Source organism: Saimiri boliviensis, chromosome 14 (assembly GCF_048565385.1).
Source record: "Saimiri boliviensis isolate mSaiBol1 chromosome 14, mSaiBol1.pri, whole genome shotgun sequence".
Classification (NCBI taxonomy): Eukaryota; Metazoa; Chordata; class Mammalia; order Primates; family Cebidae; genus Saimiri; species Saimiri boliviensis.
In genome coordinates, this window is record NC_133462.1 from 67,319,746 (window position 1) to 67,339,842 (window position 20,097).

Here is a 20,097-nt window from a genome sequence, read left to right on the forward strand (position 1 = left end):
TTTTGATGATCAACTGAGATTAGGAACCACAGCTTCAGAGTAAGGTGTTACAGCAGTATGAGATGGCTTGGACAGACTCTTTCTTACTTTAGTAGTTCTGTAAGCTGCTTAAGAGCTTGTGAGTGTCTTATTTCTGGTCCCCAATGTGTCTAGCACATAGCTTGTAGTAATGAAAATAGGTTTAAATTAGTCACCTTAAAGATGTTTTTAATCTAGGTTTTGATTAATTCTAAAAACGGTGACTGAGTAACCTTTTTATTTTTTATTGTCATTTAAGGAGTGTTCAGCCTGGGTGTTCCTGTAGATGCTCTCTTCTTTATTGGTAACCAGTTGGTGGCCACGAGTCATACAGGGAAAGTGGGAGTGTGGAATGCTGTCACGCAGCACTGGCAGGTTAGTTTTAACTAAAGCATACTACAGAAGTGGAAATATTTCTGAAACGTACGCTGATTATATAGTTTTTTCTTGTAGAATTCATGTTGTTTCTGTTTTAGATTATACAGAATATTGAATAACTGTAGTAAATTTTTTTGCTAGATACATATTTGAGTATATTTTCAAGAGTTTAAGCTACTTTGGGAAATAAGTGAGTTTTTTAAACTGTGGTTTGGCATTTCTTCATTTATTTTAAATATTTGAAGTTCTATGCCTTGAGCATGGTAGTCCAGGCAAACTTTATTTCCTGAATAGGAGCACAGATCTGTGTGAAAGTCCATAATCTGTTCAGAGAAGATAGCATGCTAAATACTCTCAAGTACTTGAGAGGAATAAGAAGATAAGACTTTAAAAAGGTTAATACCTGATTCTGAAGGAAAGAGGAAAAATTAAGGACTTTAAGCAGGGAGTGACATATTCAGATCCATGTTTTGGAAAGATAATTGTGGCAGCTAAAGGGAAAGGTGGATGGAGGTCAGGAGGTAATCTACCACAACAATCAAGAAGCAGAGCCCTTCGACTAATGGCAGTGGTGGTAGAAGTAGTATGAGTACGTTTGAAAAATATTTGACAGACGTAAAATGACAGGTCTGCTATCTGATTGATATGAGAAATTAAAGAGAAATGCATTTCTAATTTTGGGTTTCTAGTTTGACAATCCAGTAACTAGTAGTATTTTGAATTGATAGGAAATATAGGAAGAGAAGCAGATATGCTGGTAGGGTGAAGAATTAATTGATTAATATGTTTACTTTGAGATTCCCGTGGGTATTCAAGTGTAGATGTTAAGTAAATAGTTGGAAGTACTCCTTTGGAATTTAGGAAAGAAGAAAGAGTGAGAAATATTTGGAGTCTATAATACTTACGTGATAAAAAATTGATAAGATTTTCTGTTGAGTGGTTATGTAGAAAGAAAGAAAAGTCTAAATTAGAACTCTAGCATTTAAGGGGACAGGATGGACAACCAAGAACCAAAGGGACACATGGTATGATGGAGAAATGACATTAGTTTTGGCAATAGATATCATTTGCAAATATGTATCAGTTAACTGTTGGTGGAAGAAAGCTAGATTGCAGGAAATAAGGAAGTAAAAGATTAGAGAAAAGAGACAGCAAATTCAAATACCTTTCAAGAAGTTTGTTGGTGAAGGAAAGCAGAAAATCAAAGTGATAGCTTAAAGATCAAGGCTGGTTTGAAAAAAAAAGATAGTTGTGTTTTATTTTTCCTCTAGGATAGGACAGGTTTGAGTATGCTTGTAGCTAGAGAGGAGAGTTATCAGAAGTACCTGAATATTGAAAGAATGGAGATTATTTCCAGTCCCATAAAATTCAGGAGTTTTTTCAAGGTTGATTTTAAGTATTTGAGTCAGATGAACCACTAAACAGATGTGTGTAGATTTTTGTGTAATCATAAAAGTTTTTGCAAAATCAAGACAGTTTCAAAAAAAATGAATGAAAATGTTGTAAAAGCATTGACTCTGATTTGGGTAAGATAAAATTAAAAAAAAAAAATTTAAAGAAATGTTTCAGTTTCTTGTTTTATGTTTTTGTTTAATTCCACTCCTCGCCCACACACACAAAATTATATTACAAAAGAAGATTGATAAGGAGTTAATTGGTATTGTCAAAAAGGTAGCCTAGGTTTTTACATAGCGTAATAGCAATTTTTAGGCACTGTTTCCCAAGTTGATACTTTAAATTAAGAATTATATTGGAGGCCGGGCGCGGTGGCTCAAGCCTGTAATCCCAGCACTTTGGGAGGCCAAGGCGGGTGGATCACGAGGTCAAGAGATCGAGACCATCCTGGTCAACATGGTGAAACCCCGTCTCTACTAAAGGTGCAAAAAATTAGCTGGGTATGGTGGCACGTGCCTGTAATTCCAGCTACTCAGGAGGCTGAGGCAGGAGAATTGCCTGAACCCAGGAGGCGGAGGTTGTGGTGAGCCGAGATCGAGCCATTGCACTCCAGCCTGGGTAACAAGAGTGAAACTCCGCCTCAAAAAAAAAAAAAAAAAGAATTATATTGGAAACATAGATTATACATGTTTCATTCTCATATCAAAACAGACAGCTTTGAAAGTTAGCTCTAGAAAGCATTATGTACTTTACTTCCTAAAGAATCAGAGAACTCTGTGTTTATTCTGAGAAAAGAGATCTTCAGATGTAGTACCATCTGAGTGACAGCCTAGCCTCTAAGTACACAGTGAAGGCTGAATTTGGGGAAGAAATATTGGTTCTGGCAACAAGAATTCAAAATGAATTTCCATGGTCTGATGGGCTAAACTGGACAAGAATTTGGGAGACTTTGTTTGATTTAGCTTCTCTCTTTCCTGTTATGAGGTACCTGTAGCACTGATGTTGGAAGCAAACGTTTTGTGTGTGTGTGATAGGTTTACCCTGCATGTTAGGATAGGAATAAGGCAGGCATCGGAATCCTGGGCCCACATTTTGTTGGGAAAAGAGAGGATTGACTTTGCAGTATTATGTTTTGACTGCTGTCTTAAGTATGGTCTCTTTGCTTACTTACAGAATTTAAGGTAAGAAATATGAGAGTCCTAAGATTCAGAAATTTACATATAGAAATACTAGATACAAATATTGAAACAAGATATTGTTTATACTATGTATTAAATTATGTTAATTGGTTTGTTTATGCACACTTGCATACCATATATCAAAGTAAAGGTTCTCGGATTTGGGATTTTAGCAAAAGCAGGAGGCATGATTTCATGGGACAGTGGAAATTGAGCCTCCTACAAAAATGTGAAGTTTTAAAGGTCTGCCTCAATCTCTGAGAAGATTGGGAGAAATTTGCCCAATTATCTTGGAACAAGAAAGTTTGATGTGTGTTTGGTGTCTTGGAATGGTAAATGGAGATGCAAGAGGAAGCCATCAGAAATTGAAACCAATATATTTAAATTGAAGCATAAAGACATGCCTTTGTTGTATGGGAACTCCAATTTGAGAAACTGGTCTAGGACCATTTGCATTCTAGGTATAGTCATGACACCAATTAGAATGCTTTCACAAGGCTGGGCACGGTGGCTCATGCCTGTAATCCCAGCACTTTGGGAGGCCGAGGTGGGTGGATCACGAGGTCAAGAGATCGAGACCATCCTGGCCAACATGGTGAAACTCCGTCTCTAAAAATACAAAAATACAAAAAAATTAGCTGGGCGTGGTGGTGCGCGCCTGTTGTCCCAGCTACGTGAGAGGCTGAGGCAGGAGAATTGCTTGAACCTGGGAGGCGGAGGTTGCAGTGAGCCAAGGTTGTACCACTGCACTCCAGCCTGGTGCCTGGTGACTGAGTGAGACTCTGTCTCAAAAAAATAAAAAAAAAAGAATGCTTTCACAAGAGAGAGCACACAGGAGTCCTGTAGGAAAAGTAATTTCTACTAAAATAACCTCCCAAAACTTACAAACTTCACATGGAAACAAATGATGAAAAGTCATCAAACCTAAAAAATTTGCAATTCCCCAAGGAAATAATGGAGCCATTAAATAGCTACTGTATTGAAGGAACAGGAAAAATGAGAAAATGGAGGGAAATAAGATACTAATAATTAAAAGGTCTTTGAAAACTTTTTAAAAAATGTATAGAAGCACAGCTCAAAGAAAAATAGTGAATTGACAGACACATCTGAGAAAATCATTTCCAGTTGAATCAAGAATGAGATAGAATATATGAAAAAGAAGAAAAAAGTGAGAAAGTATTGAGATAGGAACAGACTAGAGAAGGGGCCGTATTGGGAAAATATTATAACTGCATTTTGGAGAAATGAAAAAGGACATGAATTTATTGATTAAAGAAATGTACCAAGTCTTGGCAGGCTAAATGTTTAAATGCATCATGCTATAATAAAAGATAAATTATGATAGAAAGTATTCACGGAATAGTGACAGTTTGCCTGTAATTAAGACTTTAAGCAGATTCCTCGTCACCAGTAGTCGACACCAGAGACAATGGGCAGTCTCCAAATGGTAGAAAAAGTAACTTTCAACCTAGGATTTTATACACAGCAAAACTATCATTAAAACCTGAATGAGGAGGGTTTTCTTCAGAGAGAATTTGTCACTCAGCAACCCTCAATGAAAGGACTACTAAAGAAAAATGCCTTTTGAGAAGTATTTGAAGGGGAAGAAATAGAATGCATTCATCAATGATTAGGAAAGATGTTGGTAAATATGTTGGTAAATTTAGATAAGTGATTATTTCAAAAGTATTGGATGAAGTTCAAAACATACTGTAAAAAATAATAATTTTATAGGTATAGAGATGGTAGTTAAAAGATTCTAGGGGCCTTATATTATTTGGGAAGATAGACTGGTATTTTAAAACTGGAAAACATTTAAATTTACATGTAGAAATTAGTGGTAATCACTGTGTGCTACCTTATAAGAGAAAAATCCACTTCCATTTTGTATTTTTGACCACATGACTGAACCATACATACTAATTAGATGGTTTCTTAGATTCTTGCCACAAAGTTGTTAGGATACAGAAGAGGAGGCCACACAGTAGCAGCTTCCTTGCTTGTGCTAGTAGAAAACTCAGCAGTTCTAACTCACTGTAATTCTGCTTACCCTCTGCTCTCTCTGTTCTCCCTGTTCTGAGGGGTAGACATGGAAAGAAAAGCAGATCATGATTAAGAGTTACAGAAAAAGAAGTAGCAAGGCTTTAATCCTAGAGCCCAATCCTCCCAGAGAATAAATAGTAAAAAATGTTTGTCTTTGATGTGCCTTGCTGGTCTTTCATTGAAAAAAATGTATCCAAAGGGAGAGGAATCTCATGGCCTTGTCTGTCCCGATCTTCCTGCCATGAAGATTCTGGGGTAGGAGTTGAAGCCCTTTTCTTAGTGCTAGAGCTAAAATGATTTAGCTAACTTGGGTGAGAAAATTGGTTAGGGTACGTAAAACAGTCTTCCCTCCATCCTTTAGACATCTTTACACATAACACTGAAGAGTGCTCAGTGTTTACCTGGTATTAAATGTTTTGTCTTTGGCTTTAATTAGAAGCCTGACCTCAGGATAGGGCATTACAATTGAGTTCTTTGAGATATTTCTAGTGTAACTCATAACTGCATGACATTGAGAGGGTACATAAATAAATTAGGATTATATACAGGAAGAGCATAGAGGAATCATTTCCAAGTTTTAGTTATTTCTTTTTTTAATTTGAATGAACCTAGATTCTGTGCTTTTTTTACTTGGTCTTTCGATATTTCTTTTCCCCTTGCCCTACCTAACTCATAACTGACTTCAGTGTTCAAGCTTCACTTCCTCTGTGAACCCTTCCTTGATCTTTGCTCTTCACCTACCAGCATTGAGATGGCAATTGTTCCTCTCTTTTATGATTGTATTGTAGTCTATTTTAGTGCCTATCGCACTAAAATTTTTTTAGTGTGATATTTTTCTGTTATTTTTCTTTCTCGCAAGTTTACCAGCTCGTAGAGAGCAAAGAGATATCTCACATCCCTTATCTCTAGTACAGTGTTTGTTCTCTTGGATACTATATAATACATAAAAAGTACTTAAATGTTAAGCAGATAATGTTTAGATTTTAACTTTTCAAATGAAAGCCAGATATAGAATATGAAAAGTAAAAGTCCCTTAACATTTTTAACTTAAATTTTTGGAAATCTTTTAGACTTGTAGGCAAAACTTGGTGTCTAATAACTCATGTAAATGTCATCTATGAAGAAGCTTAACAGGCATCTCTGGCCTGGCTGCAAACAGGGAAGGTTTATTTTGATGAATAGTAGAATTCATCGACTAAAATAGTATTGCAACTATTCTAGCAAACACTTTTTATGTTTTTTGTTTGTTTGCTTTTTGTTTTGTTTTGCAGTAAAACTCGAGCTGTTTGCTGTTTCTTTCAGCACAAAGAAGGAAGAAAACAAAAAACTTTTATTAAGGAGACTAAAAAATAGAGAATACCACCTTTTCAAAATAATAATAAATTTTCCAGGGAGCAAGTACTTTGTGGAAATCAGTTCCTTTGTTTACTAGTTCTAATTCTGTCACTTGCTTACTGTGTGACTTTGGACAAGAAAGGGAAAAGAGAGGGAGCTGGTCAAACTTGGCCTTCCAGTTCCAGTGGGCTGAGACCTAGTTATCACATGTGGGAAAAAAGAGACAACCCATCAAAACTGAGAAAGGAAAGTACTGCTGTGGAAATACAATTTTAGAAAAATATTTTGAAGTATATTGATGGTTCTCATCTTATATAGCATGTTCGTGTATGTCTGTGTGCATGCGTGCACCTAAAGGAAGTTTATTTCCTAAGCCCTACTGAAATTGGATGTGGGTGTCTCTTTACCAGAAGAATCAAAGTTTCGAGGAAATTGACCAGAAAATAGAAATTATAATTACTCTCTAACATCTAATAATATTCTCACTACCTCAGGTTCAAGATGTTGTTCCTATAACTAGTTATGACACTGCTGGATCATTCCTTCTGCTGGGATGTAACAATGGATCAATATATTACATAGGTAGGTGTACAGTCACTTAAAATGCTCCTGCGTAATATAACTTTTTAAATGAGAACAAGAAAACATGACCTTTCAGCTTTAGATAGATAATGCTATTTATTTTAATGCTATTTAAAATTTTTGTTTTTTAGATATGCAGAAGTTCCCCTTGCGAATGAAAGATAATGATCTTCTTGTAACTGAACTGTATCATGATCCTTCAAATGATGCTATTACTGCTCTAAGTGTTTACCTCACACCCAAAACAAGTTAGTACATGGACAATTAGATACATTCTTGACTTTTTATGTTTGTATTCATTAGTTTATTATGTGACTAGGTCAAATTAAACTGGTTTTTTTCTTTTCGAGAACTGCAGTGCTAAGGAGTTCATCTCTACTAAGTGTACAATTAATACTCAGTTTTATATTGAAGTCAAACATGACTAGTAAACAAACAATTTCAGGTGGGAAATTGGAGGAATTGCATTTGTTGATCCTTATTATTAGAATATTTAGATGAAATTACAAAAAAATTCTGCACATTTATCTTGTTATTAAAATAACCACTTTTTTACTTTGAAATTAGGAGCTTTTCAAAAAATAAAAAAATCTTAAACTATTGCAGGAAACTAAGCTTATTTTCTTGGGAATTTAAAAATTTAAGCTGTAGAAAAAAGGCATTTTGTAACTTGCAGAGAAAAAAGGCGTTTTGTAACTTGCAGTGCATTTTAGAGGCTATCGCAATAAAATTAACAGACTAGTTCTGTAAAGTAGTAAGAATTTTTGTATTCTAGAGTAAAAAATAAACACAAATGGGAAATTAAAAATTTATCTGTAGTGAAAGGAGTTCTAAGAAACATTAATATGTATTCAGTAATACTCATAGGTTTGGATGTGCTACTTACACAAGTTATCATTTTATTGAAATTATAAAAGAAACCATAATCTTTAGTATGAAAGAAATGTTCAATAATATACCTATGAATTTGACTGAAACCATAGTAGGACTTAAATTGTATTGCTCTAGAAATAGGGTCAGTATACCATGAATTTCTAGCCAAGCTGGCCCTTTTTGATACCAGCTGTCTTTAGCTGCTTTTGTGCCACAATGACGGAATTGAGAGATTGTGACAGAGACAGTGTGGTGTGCAGACTTTAAAATGTTTACTACTTGGCCCTTTACAGAAAGTATGCCAAACCCTGCTCTAGAATAAGATGTGGATTTTTTTTTTTCAATCTAGTTAAAAAGCAGGCATAAAACTGGAAAAGTTCTACAAATTGAAGCACTTCTTTTGTAGTGGCAGGGGGATTTTAAGGCATGAAAAACAGAGTCATCTTTCAGGTTATAGGAAGTGTTTTTCATGACATGCTCTTTTTTTTTTTTTTTTTTTTGATTGAAGTATTTTCAGATGAATCAGTAAAACTAGAATAGCTAGTAAAGCTAAGAGGTTCTCTATCCATGAACTTTTTAGGAGTACATATAGGTCACTGCATTTTTTCCTATCTAAATTTGCAATGGGGTCTTGGCACTTGTTTAAAAAAAGGAAAATAAGAAGATACAGCTGAACCTTAGATGATTAGAAGAAGCAACATATTGTAAGTATGATGTAAGCGAGGTAATGAATATCTTTATTCCCTATCACAGTGTTTTGAAACTTAAATAGTATATATAATCTTTGATTATTTGAGGATGATTTAGTATTGTAGTTTAAGTAGAACAGATGATAATTCTAGGCTAGACGTAAGAAATATTGCTTTTGGAACACTTTTGTTTCAGTAGTGTTCTTGGCATGGCAGATTTATGAATTCTTTAAACTATGTTGAGTACCTACTGTGTCTTAGGCACTCTGTAAGGTGACAGATAAAAAGATGATTATGATTCAGTCTTTGTCAATAAGGAATAGAAGTAGCTAGGCAGAGAAATAAGTACAGAATTAGTGTGTTATAATTGCTGTGGTAGAACCGAATACATAATGCAAGGCAGAAGGTGAATAGTTATGTCTTGGAGTGAAGGTTAGGAAAAGATTTATCAAGGAAATAATGATTTTAAGATGGCCCAAGACAAGTCTTAAGATTTTTTTTGTTGAGCTGGATTTTGGGCTGATATAAACAGTGAATCCAGCTCTGCCTATTTTATCATAGGGAAGCTTTGCAAGGTAGCTTTTTAATTATCATTCCATAATATCACCTGTCAACTCTTGACTTTATATAGGTGTCAGTGGTAACTGGATTGAGATCGCCTATGGTACGAGCTCAGGAGCAGTACGAGTGATTGTACAGCACCCAGAGACAGTTGGGTCAGGTCCTCAGCTTTTTCAGACTTTCACAGTTCACCGAAGTCCCGTTACAAAAATCATGCTATCAGAGAAGCATCTTGTATCAGGTAAAATGACTTCATTAGTACTGATAAAGAACTTGGCCCTGTGTGTTACTTTCTGTACCCCTACAAATTAAAAGAATGAAAATGCAGTGTTTATGTGAGAAAAATATACTAAAAGAAGTACTAGAAAAGTTTAATAACTGAAGAAATTATATATGATTGTCTTTTAAAGATGTCTTTGAGCCAGTCATGGTGGCTCACGCCTATAATCCTAGCACTTTGGGAGGCCAAGGCAGGTGGATTGGTTTATCCCAGGAGTTCAGGACTATCCTGGGCAACATGGTGAAACCAATCTCTACCAAAAAAGAGGGGAAAAAAAGATGTCTTTGATTTTGCCAGGTATTAATATACATAAACTTAGAAGATGTGATTTTTTTTTAATTGTTCTCTTGGCATATGTTATTGCAAAGTATTTATAATGACCCTGCTAAGAGGAATTTTTATTAAATTTTTCAGGTTTTACTTTCAATATAAATTGAGTTGATTCTCTTATGGTTTAATGCTAAAGCTGTAGATTTATATGCGTATTTTGATATTTTGTCATCTCAAAAAATTAAAATTATGGAGATTATTTGAAGAAAATAACTTTTGTATGGGTTTGTAGTTCTTTACAGTCATAAAATTTTAAAAACTTTAAATACTAATTGTATACATAAAAAATTTAATACTAATTTTCAAATTTAATGAATAGTACTTTCTGATTACGAAGTAAAATTCTGTTGAAGAAATGCATTGTGTGTGGAAGATGATTTCTCAAAGCCTTCATGAAAATTGACTTGTGAGTTGGGTGTTTCAGTAGAGCTTGCTTTCCAGAGGAGTCTTAACATTAATTCCTTTTGTAGAGCAGTTCCTGTCCAACTTTCTCTCTCAGAACTCATCTTACTGTACATTATCACCATGTACTTACCTACTCAAGTTGAAAATCTAGGAATCACCTTTGATTTCTCCCTTTCTGTCACCTCCCAGATAGTACAGTTCATACCAGTAAGTCCTGTTGGCTTTGCTGCCTTATTATGTCACAAATCCAATCACTTCTCATTGCTGTCAGTCTAGTATTTCATATCATCAGAATTTCTCCCCTAGATTACTGTAGTAACTTCTCAACTTTTCCCTCTTTATGGTACATGCTCCACACAGCAGCCAGAAATAGCATTTAGAAATGCAAAGCAAGTCTGATTCCTGATGGCTTCTAATGGTATTTAGAATAAATTTAAATTTCTACCATGGTCTATGTGGCTTTTCTTGTTCTAGATTCTACCTATCTTTAAAATCTCTTCCCAACTCCCATGTCACTTTTCTTGTTGCTGATAACACTCTAACCTGTTGGCTTTTCTGTTTCTTAAAAATGTGTTAGAACTTTGACATTCGTTCTTTTTATTTGAAATGTTTTGCCTCTAGATATTTGTTTGGCTACATTCTTGTCATTCCAGTACCTTTTCAAATCCCTTTTCAATGTGGACTCCTTGACTGCCTGCTTTAAATTAAATTAGCCAAACCTCTATTCAACAATAACTTTTTATTGTTAGAAATATTGTTGGATAGGCTTGGCTGATAACAGTACCTTGCATTGTTTTTCATAGACTTATCACTTAATTATTTATTTGTTTGCTTATTATCCCCATCTCCTCTAGAAAAGTTCTCTCGTAGAAGAAACTTCATTCTATTCTCAGCACTTAGCATAGTTCTGACACATAAAAGATGCTGAATAAATGTTATGAGATAAGGCAACTCAATTATCTGAGAAAAGTAGGCTGGTTTGCAGAGTTATTGTGTTGTTTAGATGATAATGTATAGAGATATTCTAATTGTTACTATTTTTATGGTTAGAATGTTATTGTGGGACGTGATACCAAGGAACTTTGTAAAATTTGTATTTTAACATCACATATTTCATGTAGGTTTGAAACTTATATAAGTTAGTCAAGAGAAATATCATTGTTAACAAAAAATCTGGAGTATTTTATGTATATTCAGTTATGTTATTCTGCCACCTGGTGGATATTAACAAATATGTAATGACATTGTTTTTGGTAGATATTTACAAATAATGTAATGACATTGTTTTCCCTATAGTGCATTTTAATCCCTTAAAGAAACTTTAGATAATGATTAACATTAGCAAAATTGATGTAATTGTCCAATTAAATCAATTAAAAATATTTAAATTATTTTTCTGGATCCTATTATGCTTAATAGTGAAATCAGGAAATGATTTCCCATGAAACTAATTAAATAGCATAGAACAAAATGCTCCCTTTTTCACTTGAAAACTGACAGTCTGATCATTGAGAATTTTGTAACATAAGAATAGAAAGTGCACAGATGTTACTTACTGTTATTTGCCAAAATTAAATTTCTTTCCAAAGTTTTGTTTAAAATATGTAACTGTGTAATATAGGTAACATATTTTACCCAGTAGTAAACATTATGTATGTGTGTGTATAAGAAGTACTGGATACTTTTCTGATATTTACTGATGATTTCATAGCTCATTGCTGATAATAACAAATTTTCTAAAATCATAAATGGCAAAATTACTATATTTTTTATTAAGGCATGCCCAAAAAGGAGTTTTTGCATTAGTTATACATTATATGGTGTATATTTTCAAATAAGTATCTACTCAGACAAAAAAAGTAGAGATCGATTAGGAGACATTTCAGTATATGCCCAGTTAATATTCTATTCCCAAAATAAAACTAATTGGTGCATGTTTTTTAAATGCAGAACTCTCTTTATATAAAAATCATGCTCAGCTTTAGTATAGAATATTAATTTTCCTTAACGTAACTGTGAGTGGGCAATAAATAGCTGATTGCTCAAGATGTTTGAAAATTGTTTTTTGTGCCAGTAATTTTTCAGTAAGTCCTGATCTAGGCTAATATTAAGTAATATACACAGAAACAGTTTATATAATTAGAAAAAATAAACTAGGAAACTGTTTACTATATAGTTTAGCCACAGAATAGGATACCATTCAGCATCTTTTTTCTTACACATTATTTTTAACCTTTACTGCATTTATACTCTACAAGATATTTTTATGAAGATCTATAGATTTACTTGGTATACCGTATACTTTGCAGCAAAGTAAAACATACTCAATTTTCTCACTTTTGCTAAGTAGATACAAATTAAGTATAATTTTAAGATAAATATGTAATTTGCTGGTTATACTCTGATCTGTTTAATGTAGATCACAGAGAAAAAAGTTAAAATGGGTTTTTAAAAGCAATTTTGTATTCTTTTGTTCTCTTTCTCTGCTAGTCTGTGCAGATAATAATCATGTCCGGACGTGGACAGTAACGCGATTCAGAGGGATGATCTCTACTCAGCCAGGTTCTACTCCTTTAGCATCATTCAAGATACTGTCCCTGGAGGAGACAGAAAGTCATGGTAGCTATTCCTCTGGAAATGACATAGGTGGGTGAGATTATTTTAGGGCATTTTTAGATACTATATTAGCTGTTCAGAAGAAGTATATCAACTAATAAAACCATAAAAATGAGTTTTAAATACAAATTTTTCATGTTAATTTTCAAATTCTAAATAGAATTTTGGTGCATTTTTCTGATTGAGTTCTATGAATTCATGAAATTATTTTATGGCAGCATTTTTCAGTAAAATGTTATGAGAGCAGATTTTTTCTCTTATTAATATTTCCTCATTTAAAGAATGTCATCTCCACATGTTAGCTACTTTTATTATTAAATCTGTGATAGCTGTGCACATTTGACATTTGAATTTTTTTTGTTAATCTACTGAAAATAAAATTTGAAGCTAGGAAAAGGTCTGTTACTATATAATAAGAGTCATTTTGATGGCATTGTAGTATCATTAGGAAACAATGTAGAATGTCTCCATTGATGTTCTCTGATTTCAGCAAAACGTGTATAAGGTTAATTTAGGCTTTCTCTCTATACACCATACATACATATGCACATGGGTACTTACACATCCATACATGTGTGCATACACATATACAGTCTTCATAGAGATCATTCCACCCCCAGCCCCATTTGAAAAAAATCTCACTCTCCTTATAAGCTACTTAAGAGAATTCTACTGCAGCCTTATTAGAAAGAGAAATGCACAGTGTTACCAGTTTTAACAGTTACATAATCCTAGTTCTCTGCATGATGATAGGAACTGGAAGTTTACATTGTTACTTATTTAACAAATGTTTATTGAATATTGTGTTCTAGATGGTAGAAATTTTAAAAAGTGCAGTGAACATCAACTTACAATTGAAGTAAAACAATTGTATTTTGCAACTCTGCTTAAAGAAATAGATCAAAAAGCACCCACAGGAGATAGTACCAAGATCTATGTTTGATGTTGTGATACATGCTCTCGTTTAATCTTCTGGAGAATTTAGGAAGTAGATACCCCAATTAACATTAATGGAAGCTGACATTCAGACAGAGTACACTTTATAGAGGTTTAATGTTTGAACTGAAACATGAAGGATAGGTAGACAGTTGTTGGGTGTGGAAGGTTCTAGGGTTGGAACATTCCTGGCAGAGAAAAGAGCAAGTTAAAAGGATAGAGGCCAAGGAAACTTGGCAAGTTTGGAAAATGTCAAGAAAGTCATTCATTGCTCAATTATAGGATATGTGAGTAAGAATAGGAAGATATATTGAGTGAATAGGCCAGTACCAGATCATGGAAGGCATCTAAAACTAAGAAATTTAGATTTTTATCTTGTAAGTAATGGGGATCTTTTGAAGAATGTTGAGAATGATACTAGATTTGTGATATATATAATTCATCTTTCAAGAGCATACAAGAACACTTGAGAGTAAAGACTTAAGAAAGTGACGCAAGGAAACCAGGAAGGAGGAAAGAGGAGGAGTTATTCAGTAAGAACCAAAGGGCATGATGGTCATTGACTAGATGTGGCAGGCATGAGATAGGAAGGAGTCTAAAGTGACACTAAGGATTCTTACTTGGGAAGTGGAGTAGCTGACTGTTATTTACTAAATAAATACAGAAAAAAAGAACTTACTTTGAAAGCAAAGATGATTTAGACTAGTATATTTTGAGTGATGATGCATATGGATACTATTCTGTGGTATGAAGATATAAAGGTGGTACCTCTAGAGAAAGAACTTAACTAAAACTTATGTTTTTGAGTATTCAGCATATGAGAAGCACCTGAAAGCCCCAGGAGTAGGTGTGTTATTCTGGAAAGCATGTGTATTGTGAATAAAAAGATATTTATAAACAGCCCTATAAATTAATTATAAAACCCAGTAAGATAAAGGGCACAGGGAGGTTTTTTTGTTTCTCTTTATAGTTGTATTTAAAATATGTATATCCTCAGAGATAAACAGACATATAGATCAGTGGAACAGAGTAGAGTCCAGATTCAGTAGAGTGGTAAAGGTGTAATCCATATTGCAATGGGTAATGAGGTAATAGATATTGGAGGTGACCATAAAAGGAAGAAGTAATGGAACTAGTTGAAAGGCAGGGAAGTTCAGTGGTCATAATTTTTATTCTCCCAGCTTTCTCCCTCATTTAAGTTAAGAAAGATCTGAGGATAGTTTGTATTCCAAAGAAAGGAGCCAATTTGGGAAGCAAAACTATAAATGGGAGGTGAGGGAAGAGAGAGCAAAGAATTAAGATATAAATAATAGGTTATGAGTCAGTCTCATGTCAATATAAAGTTCAAGGGGAGAAAAGATAGAGTTCTGTAGCTTTCTCATTCCTAGTTATTTGATTCTGAGTTACTTTATTCAGTGTTGCTATTTTGACTTTGTTTATGAGTTATTCAATGAGGACTATCATTTCATTTCAATAAAATTAGAGATCAGAAATTTCCAGTAATTGAGTAACTGCATAGTGTAGTGAAGAGCCAGACAGCTTCAGTTTGTTTGAATTTCACTTCCATCGTTTAGGACCTATGAGATCTTTGGTTAACTAATCTCTTGGTGTCTTACTTTTCTCATCTGTAAAATGGAGATAATAAATATTAGTACCTCCCTTACAGGGTTATTACGATTAAAATGAGTTTATATTTTAAAAGCATATATGTTGGCACATAGTAAGTACAGTGTAAATATTTGCTAGCTAACAATAAAGATGACTGCTTCATTTATTAAGCACATGTGACATAACTTGGGATATATTGTCTTTAAAACTTTTATTGCAAATCAGATACTTTTTATTAATAGTAACGATACTGTTTTAGCTACTGAGTATAATGGGAAAAGAGAATTACTAAAATTTTATGTTTAAGTTTTAAATAAAAACATTTTCTTCTTTGCATTGTTGTTCAAGATTTTTCTAAAATATAATGGGCTATTTACCTGTCTTGCCAAGTACACTAAAATGAAAGTAATTGAATCTTTATTTTTAGATTGAAAAGCTTCAGGATGCAACTCAGTAGAAAATTTTATACTGCACTTTAATTTTCATACTGTATTTTTTTCTCTTTTGGTTTATCAATTGCCTTATATAAAGTTTTTTTTTATTTGCATCTTTAAAAAGAAATACTAAAGGAAGAAATATAGTTAATGGAAGCTTGAATTAATTATATTTCATCTGATGAAGCTACACTTTATAAGATTTTATGTGTTGTCTTTTCAGAAAAGTAAATTCAGTATATGCAATGACTTAATTTACACATCTTTTTAAAGTTATAAATGTCTAAGCACATCCCCAAAGATACTAAATATCTTAACAAGTCTCCTGCTAGTACTGTTAATGTAGTGCCTTAGGAAATTTTTTCCTTTAGCTTTTATAGCCTAAGTTATATACAAAATATAATTTAGAAATAATTGTGTATTTAAAAAAAATTTAATGCAAATTGAAGTTCTTGTATCCATTTATATCATGACTGATTTGCAGCTGAAATGTGATACCATATTGGTAGGCATGAGAAATTCTTTTCTTCCTCTTTTTTTTTTGAGATGGAGTCGATCTCAGCTCACTGCAACCTCTGCCTTCCAGATTCAAGCAAGTCTTCTGCCTCAGCCTCCTGAGTAGTTGGGACTACAGACACCTGCCACCACACCTGGCTAATTTTTTGTATTTTTAGTAGAGACAGGGTTTTACCGTGATAGCCAGGATAGTCTCCATCTCCTGACCTCATGATCCACCTGCCTCAGCCTCCCAAAGTGCTGGGATTACAGGCATGAGCCACCGCACCCATCCTTCTTTTCTTATATTAATATTAATGTTCCTTTCATAAAATGAAACAAATAAAATTTTAATTAATTTTTTGACATTTTTGTTTTCTGATCAAGGACCTTTTGGAGAGCGAGACGATCAACAGGTGTTCATTCAGAAAGTTGTTCCCATCACTAACAAACTATTTGTAAGACTCTCATCTACTGGAAAAAGGTAACACTTTACTGTAAAGATATTTATATTCAGAAGCTGTCTTACAAAACATATGACATAATTTAACATATTGATCAAAGAGCGCTACTAGAAACAAATTGTTGGGAGGGAAGTCTATTAATTATCTCATAATCATAACTCAAAATTAAGACAGTATACTTAATGCTTATTTTCTGAGATTTAAGAGTTTCACTGATGCTATGGACAGTTAGGAAGGACTAGTGATAGAATAAGAACACTGAACTTTTTTCATGGCCAAACAAATATTAATTTTTTTAATCATAAACAGTTTCTTTTAAAAACCTAGAACTTAAATATTTTCCATCCCATATGAATCTCTATACATTATTTATGTCTCTCAAATAAAACATATTACAGATTTTCTGACATTCAGTATCCCCTTTTAAAATAAAAATGATAAAGCAATTAAATATTAATAACTAATTTGCATAATCTTGGCACAATGTACAACGTAGCACCCATGTTTTACTTCCAATTTTAGAACATTTTTTCTCTTACATCTACTTTATCATGGAGAGAAATGATCTGTCTCCATGAGAGCAGGGTTCTTGTCTCTATGCCGTCTCCACAGTATTCTTATGTGAATGCTCTCCTTATAGGGTACTGGCAGTATTCCTCTGCATTTGTCTTCAGAAATGATTTCTCTTCAAACTCGAACATAGTGAATTTGCTGGCAGACGGTTGCACTAATTCGGGTACTTCCTGTTACTAGCTATGTAAATGCAACTCAGGTTATTTTATTTTCCTTAGCCCAGTTTCTTTATAGATTAAGGTTCAACGACTTTGGCAGGATATCATAGGATAAAATAAATTTCAAACCTGAAATATCTCACATAGTTCTTAACCATCATAGATGTACAATAGAAGTTAGATTCCTCTTCCTTTTCCATTTACTGAAATTTTACTTCTTATAAAATTAGTATTTATAACCTCAGATTTTGTTTGAACATTTCTTTGCTTTAAACACAAAGTTTTTTCCTCAGATTTTGTTTGAACATTTCTTTGCTTTAAACACAAAGTTTTTTGACGATGAGAACACATGACACATGGGAGGGAACAACACACAACAGGGAGCCTCTTGGGAGTGAGAGGGGATGGGGAGAGAGAGAGAATCAGGAAGAATAGCTAATGGATGTTGGGCTTAATACCTAGGTGATGGGTAATTCTGTGCAGCAGACAACCATGGCACATGTTTACCTATGTAACAGACCTGCACATTTTGTTACATGTACCCCAGAACTTAAAGTTGAACGGAAAAGAAAAGTTGTTGCATGTCAAACAAATGAAAAAAGTAAAATTCCTGTTAATAGTCCATTAGGAGGGTTATTGTTTTCATTTTTTTCTGTCCCAACTTTGATTTTAGGTTCGGGGGTACACCTACAAGGTTGTTAACTGGTAAATTGCACGTCATAGGGGTTTGGTGTACAGATTGTCACCCAGGTAAATGAACCTGGTACCCAATAGGTAGTTTTTTGATCCTCTTTCTTCCCACCTTCTATTCTCAAGTAGACCCTAGTATCTATTTTTCTGTTTGTGTCCATGTATACTCAACGTTTAGCTCCCACTTTTAAGTGAGAACATGTGGTATTCGGTCTTCTTGTCTTAATTCACTTAGGATTATAGCCTCTAGCTCCATCCATGTTGCTGCAAAAGATGTGATTTTGTTCTTTTTTATGGATGTATAGTATTCTGTGATGTATATGCACCACATTTTCTTTATCCAGTCTACTGCTGATGAGCATCTAGGTTGGTTCCATGTCTTTGCTGTTTATTGTGAATAGTGCTGCAGTGAACATATGGGTGCATGTGTCTTTATGGTAGAATGATTTATATTCTTGAGGGTGTATACCCAATAATAGGATTGCTGGGTCCAATGGTAGTTTCTTTGAGAAGTCACCAAACTGCTTTTTCACAATGGCTGAACTAATTTAGATCCCCACCAGCAGTGTATAAATATTCCCTTTTGTCTGTACCCTGTTTTTTTTTTACTTTTAATAATAGCCGTTCTGACTGGTGTGAAATGATACCTCATTGTAATTTTGATTTGCATTTCTCTGATGATTTCTGATGTTCAGCATGTTTGTATGTTGCTTATATGTCTTCTTTTGAAATGTGTCTGTTCATGGCCTTTGCTCACTTTTTAATGGAGTTTTTACTTGTTGATTTAAGTTCCTTATACATGCTGGGTATTAGACCTTTGTCAGATGCATATTTTGCAAGTATTTTCTCCTGTTCTGTAGGTTGTCTGTTTACTCTGTTGATAGCTTCTTTTGTGGTGCAAGTGCTCTTTAATAAGGTCCCACTTGTCAATTTTTGTTTTCGTTGCAGTTACTTTTGGAGTCTTTGTCATGAAATCTTTGCCAGGGCTGATGTCCAGAGTGGTATTTCCTCAGTTTCCTTCTAGGGTTTTCATAGTTTTAGATTTTACGTTTAAGTCTTCAATCCATCTTCTGTTGATTTTTGTATATAGTGAGAGGAAGGGGTTGAGTTTCAGTCTTCTACATATGGCTAGCCAGTAATTACAGCACCATTTATTGACTAGGGAGTCCTTCCTCCATTTGTTATTATCAGCCTTGTTGAAGATCAGATAGTTTCACATGTCTGGCTTTGTTTTCTGGGTTCCATATTCTGTTCCATTAGTCTGTGTTTGTTTTTGTACCAGTACCATGCTGTTTTGGTTACTGTAGCCTTGTAGGATAAAGTCGGGTAGTGTGACATCTCTGGTTCTGTTCATTTGCTTAGTATTGCTTTGGCTATTTGGGCTCTTTTTTTAGTTTCTTATGAATTTTAGAATAGTTTTTTCTAATTCTGTGAAAAATGTTGGTAGTTTGATAAGAATAGCATTGATGTAATTACTTTGTGTAGGATGGCCATTTTAACAATATGTATTTTTTGTTTGTTTTTGAGACGGAGTCTCCCTCTGTTGCCAGGCTGGAGTGCAGTGGCACAGTCTCAGCTCACTGCAACCTCTGCCTCCCAGGTTCAAGTGATTCTCCTGCCTTAGCCTCTCATGTAGCTGGGATTACAGGTGCCTGCCACCATGCCCAGCTAATTTTTTGTATTTTTAGTAGAGACGGGATGTCACCGTGTTAGCCAGGATGGTCTCTATCCCCTGACCTTGTGATCCTTCTGCCTCATCCTCCCGAAGTGCCGGGATTACAGGTGTAAGCCACTGTACCCGGCCCCATTTTATCAATATTAATTCTTTCTATTCATGGTCATGGAATGTTTTTCATTTGTTTGTGTCATCTGCTTTCTTTGAGCAGTGTTTTGTATTTCTTGTTGTAGAGCTCTTTACCTAGCTGATGTATTTCTAGGTATTTTACTCTGTGGCTATTGCTAATGGGATTGCATTCTTGATTCAGCTCTCAGTCTTAATGTTAATTGGTGTATAGGAGTGCTATGATGTTTGTACATTGATTTTTGTGTCTTAAAA

General features: G+C 34.1%; 1 protein-coding gene across 3 annotated transcripts in view; it reads left to right on the forward strand.

Annotated features, from left to right (window-relative positions):
- Positions 1–20,097, forward strand: part of KCTD3 (potassium channel tetramerization domain containing 3) — a 58,933-nt gene that overhangs the window by 32,657 nt on the left and 6,179 nt on the right. For all 3 annotated transcript variants that reach the window (XM_039463450.2, XM_074385189.1, XM_074385190.1), the window contains 6 exons: positions 278–393; positions 6,842–6,929; positions 7,061–7,177; positions 9,123–9,293; positions 12,558–12,713; positions 16,544–16,640. In XM_039463450.2, coding sequence (XP_039319384.1) covers positions 278–393; positions 6,842–6,929; positions 7,061–7,177; positions 9,123–9,293; positions 12,558–12,713; positions 16,544–16,640 — 745 coding nt within the window. The remainder of the gene's footprint in view (positions 1–277; positions 394–6,841; positions 6,930–7,060; positions 7,178–9,122; positions 9,294–12,557; positions 12,714–16,543; positions 16,641–20,097) is intronic.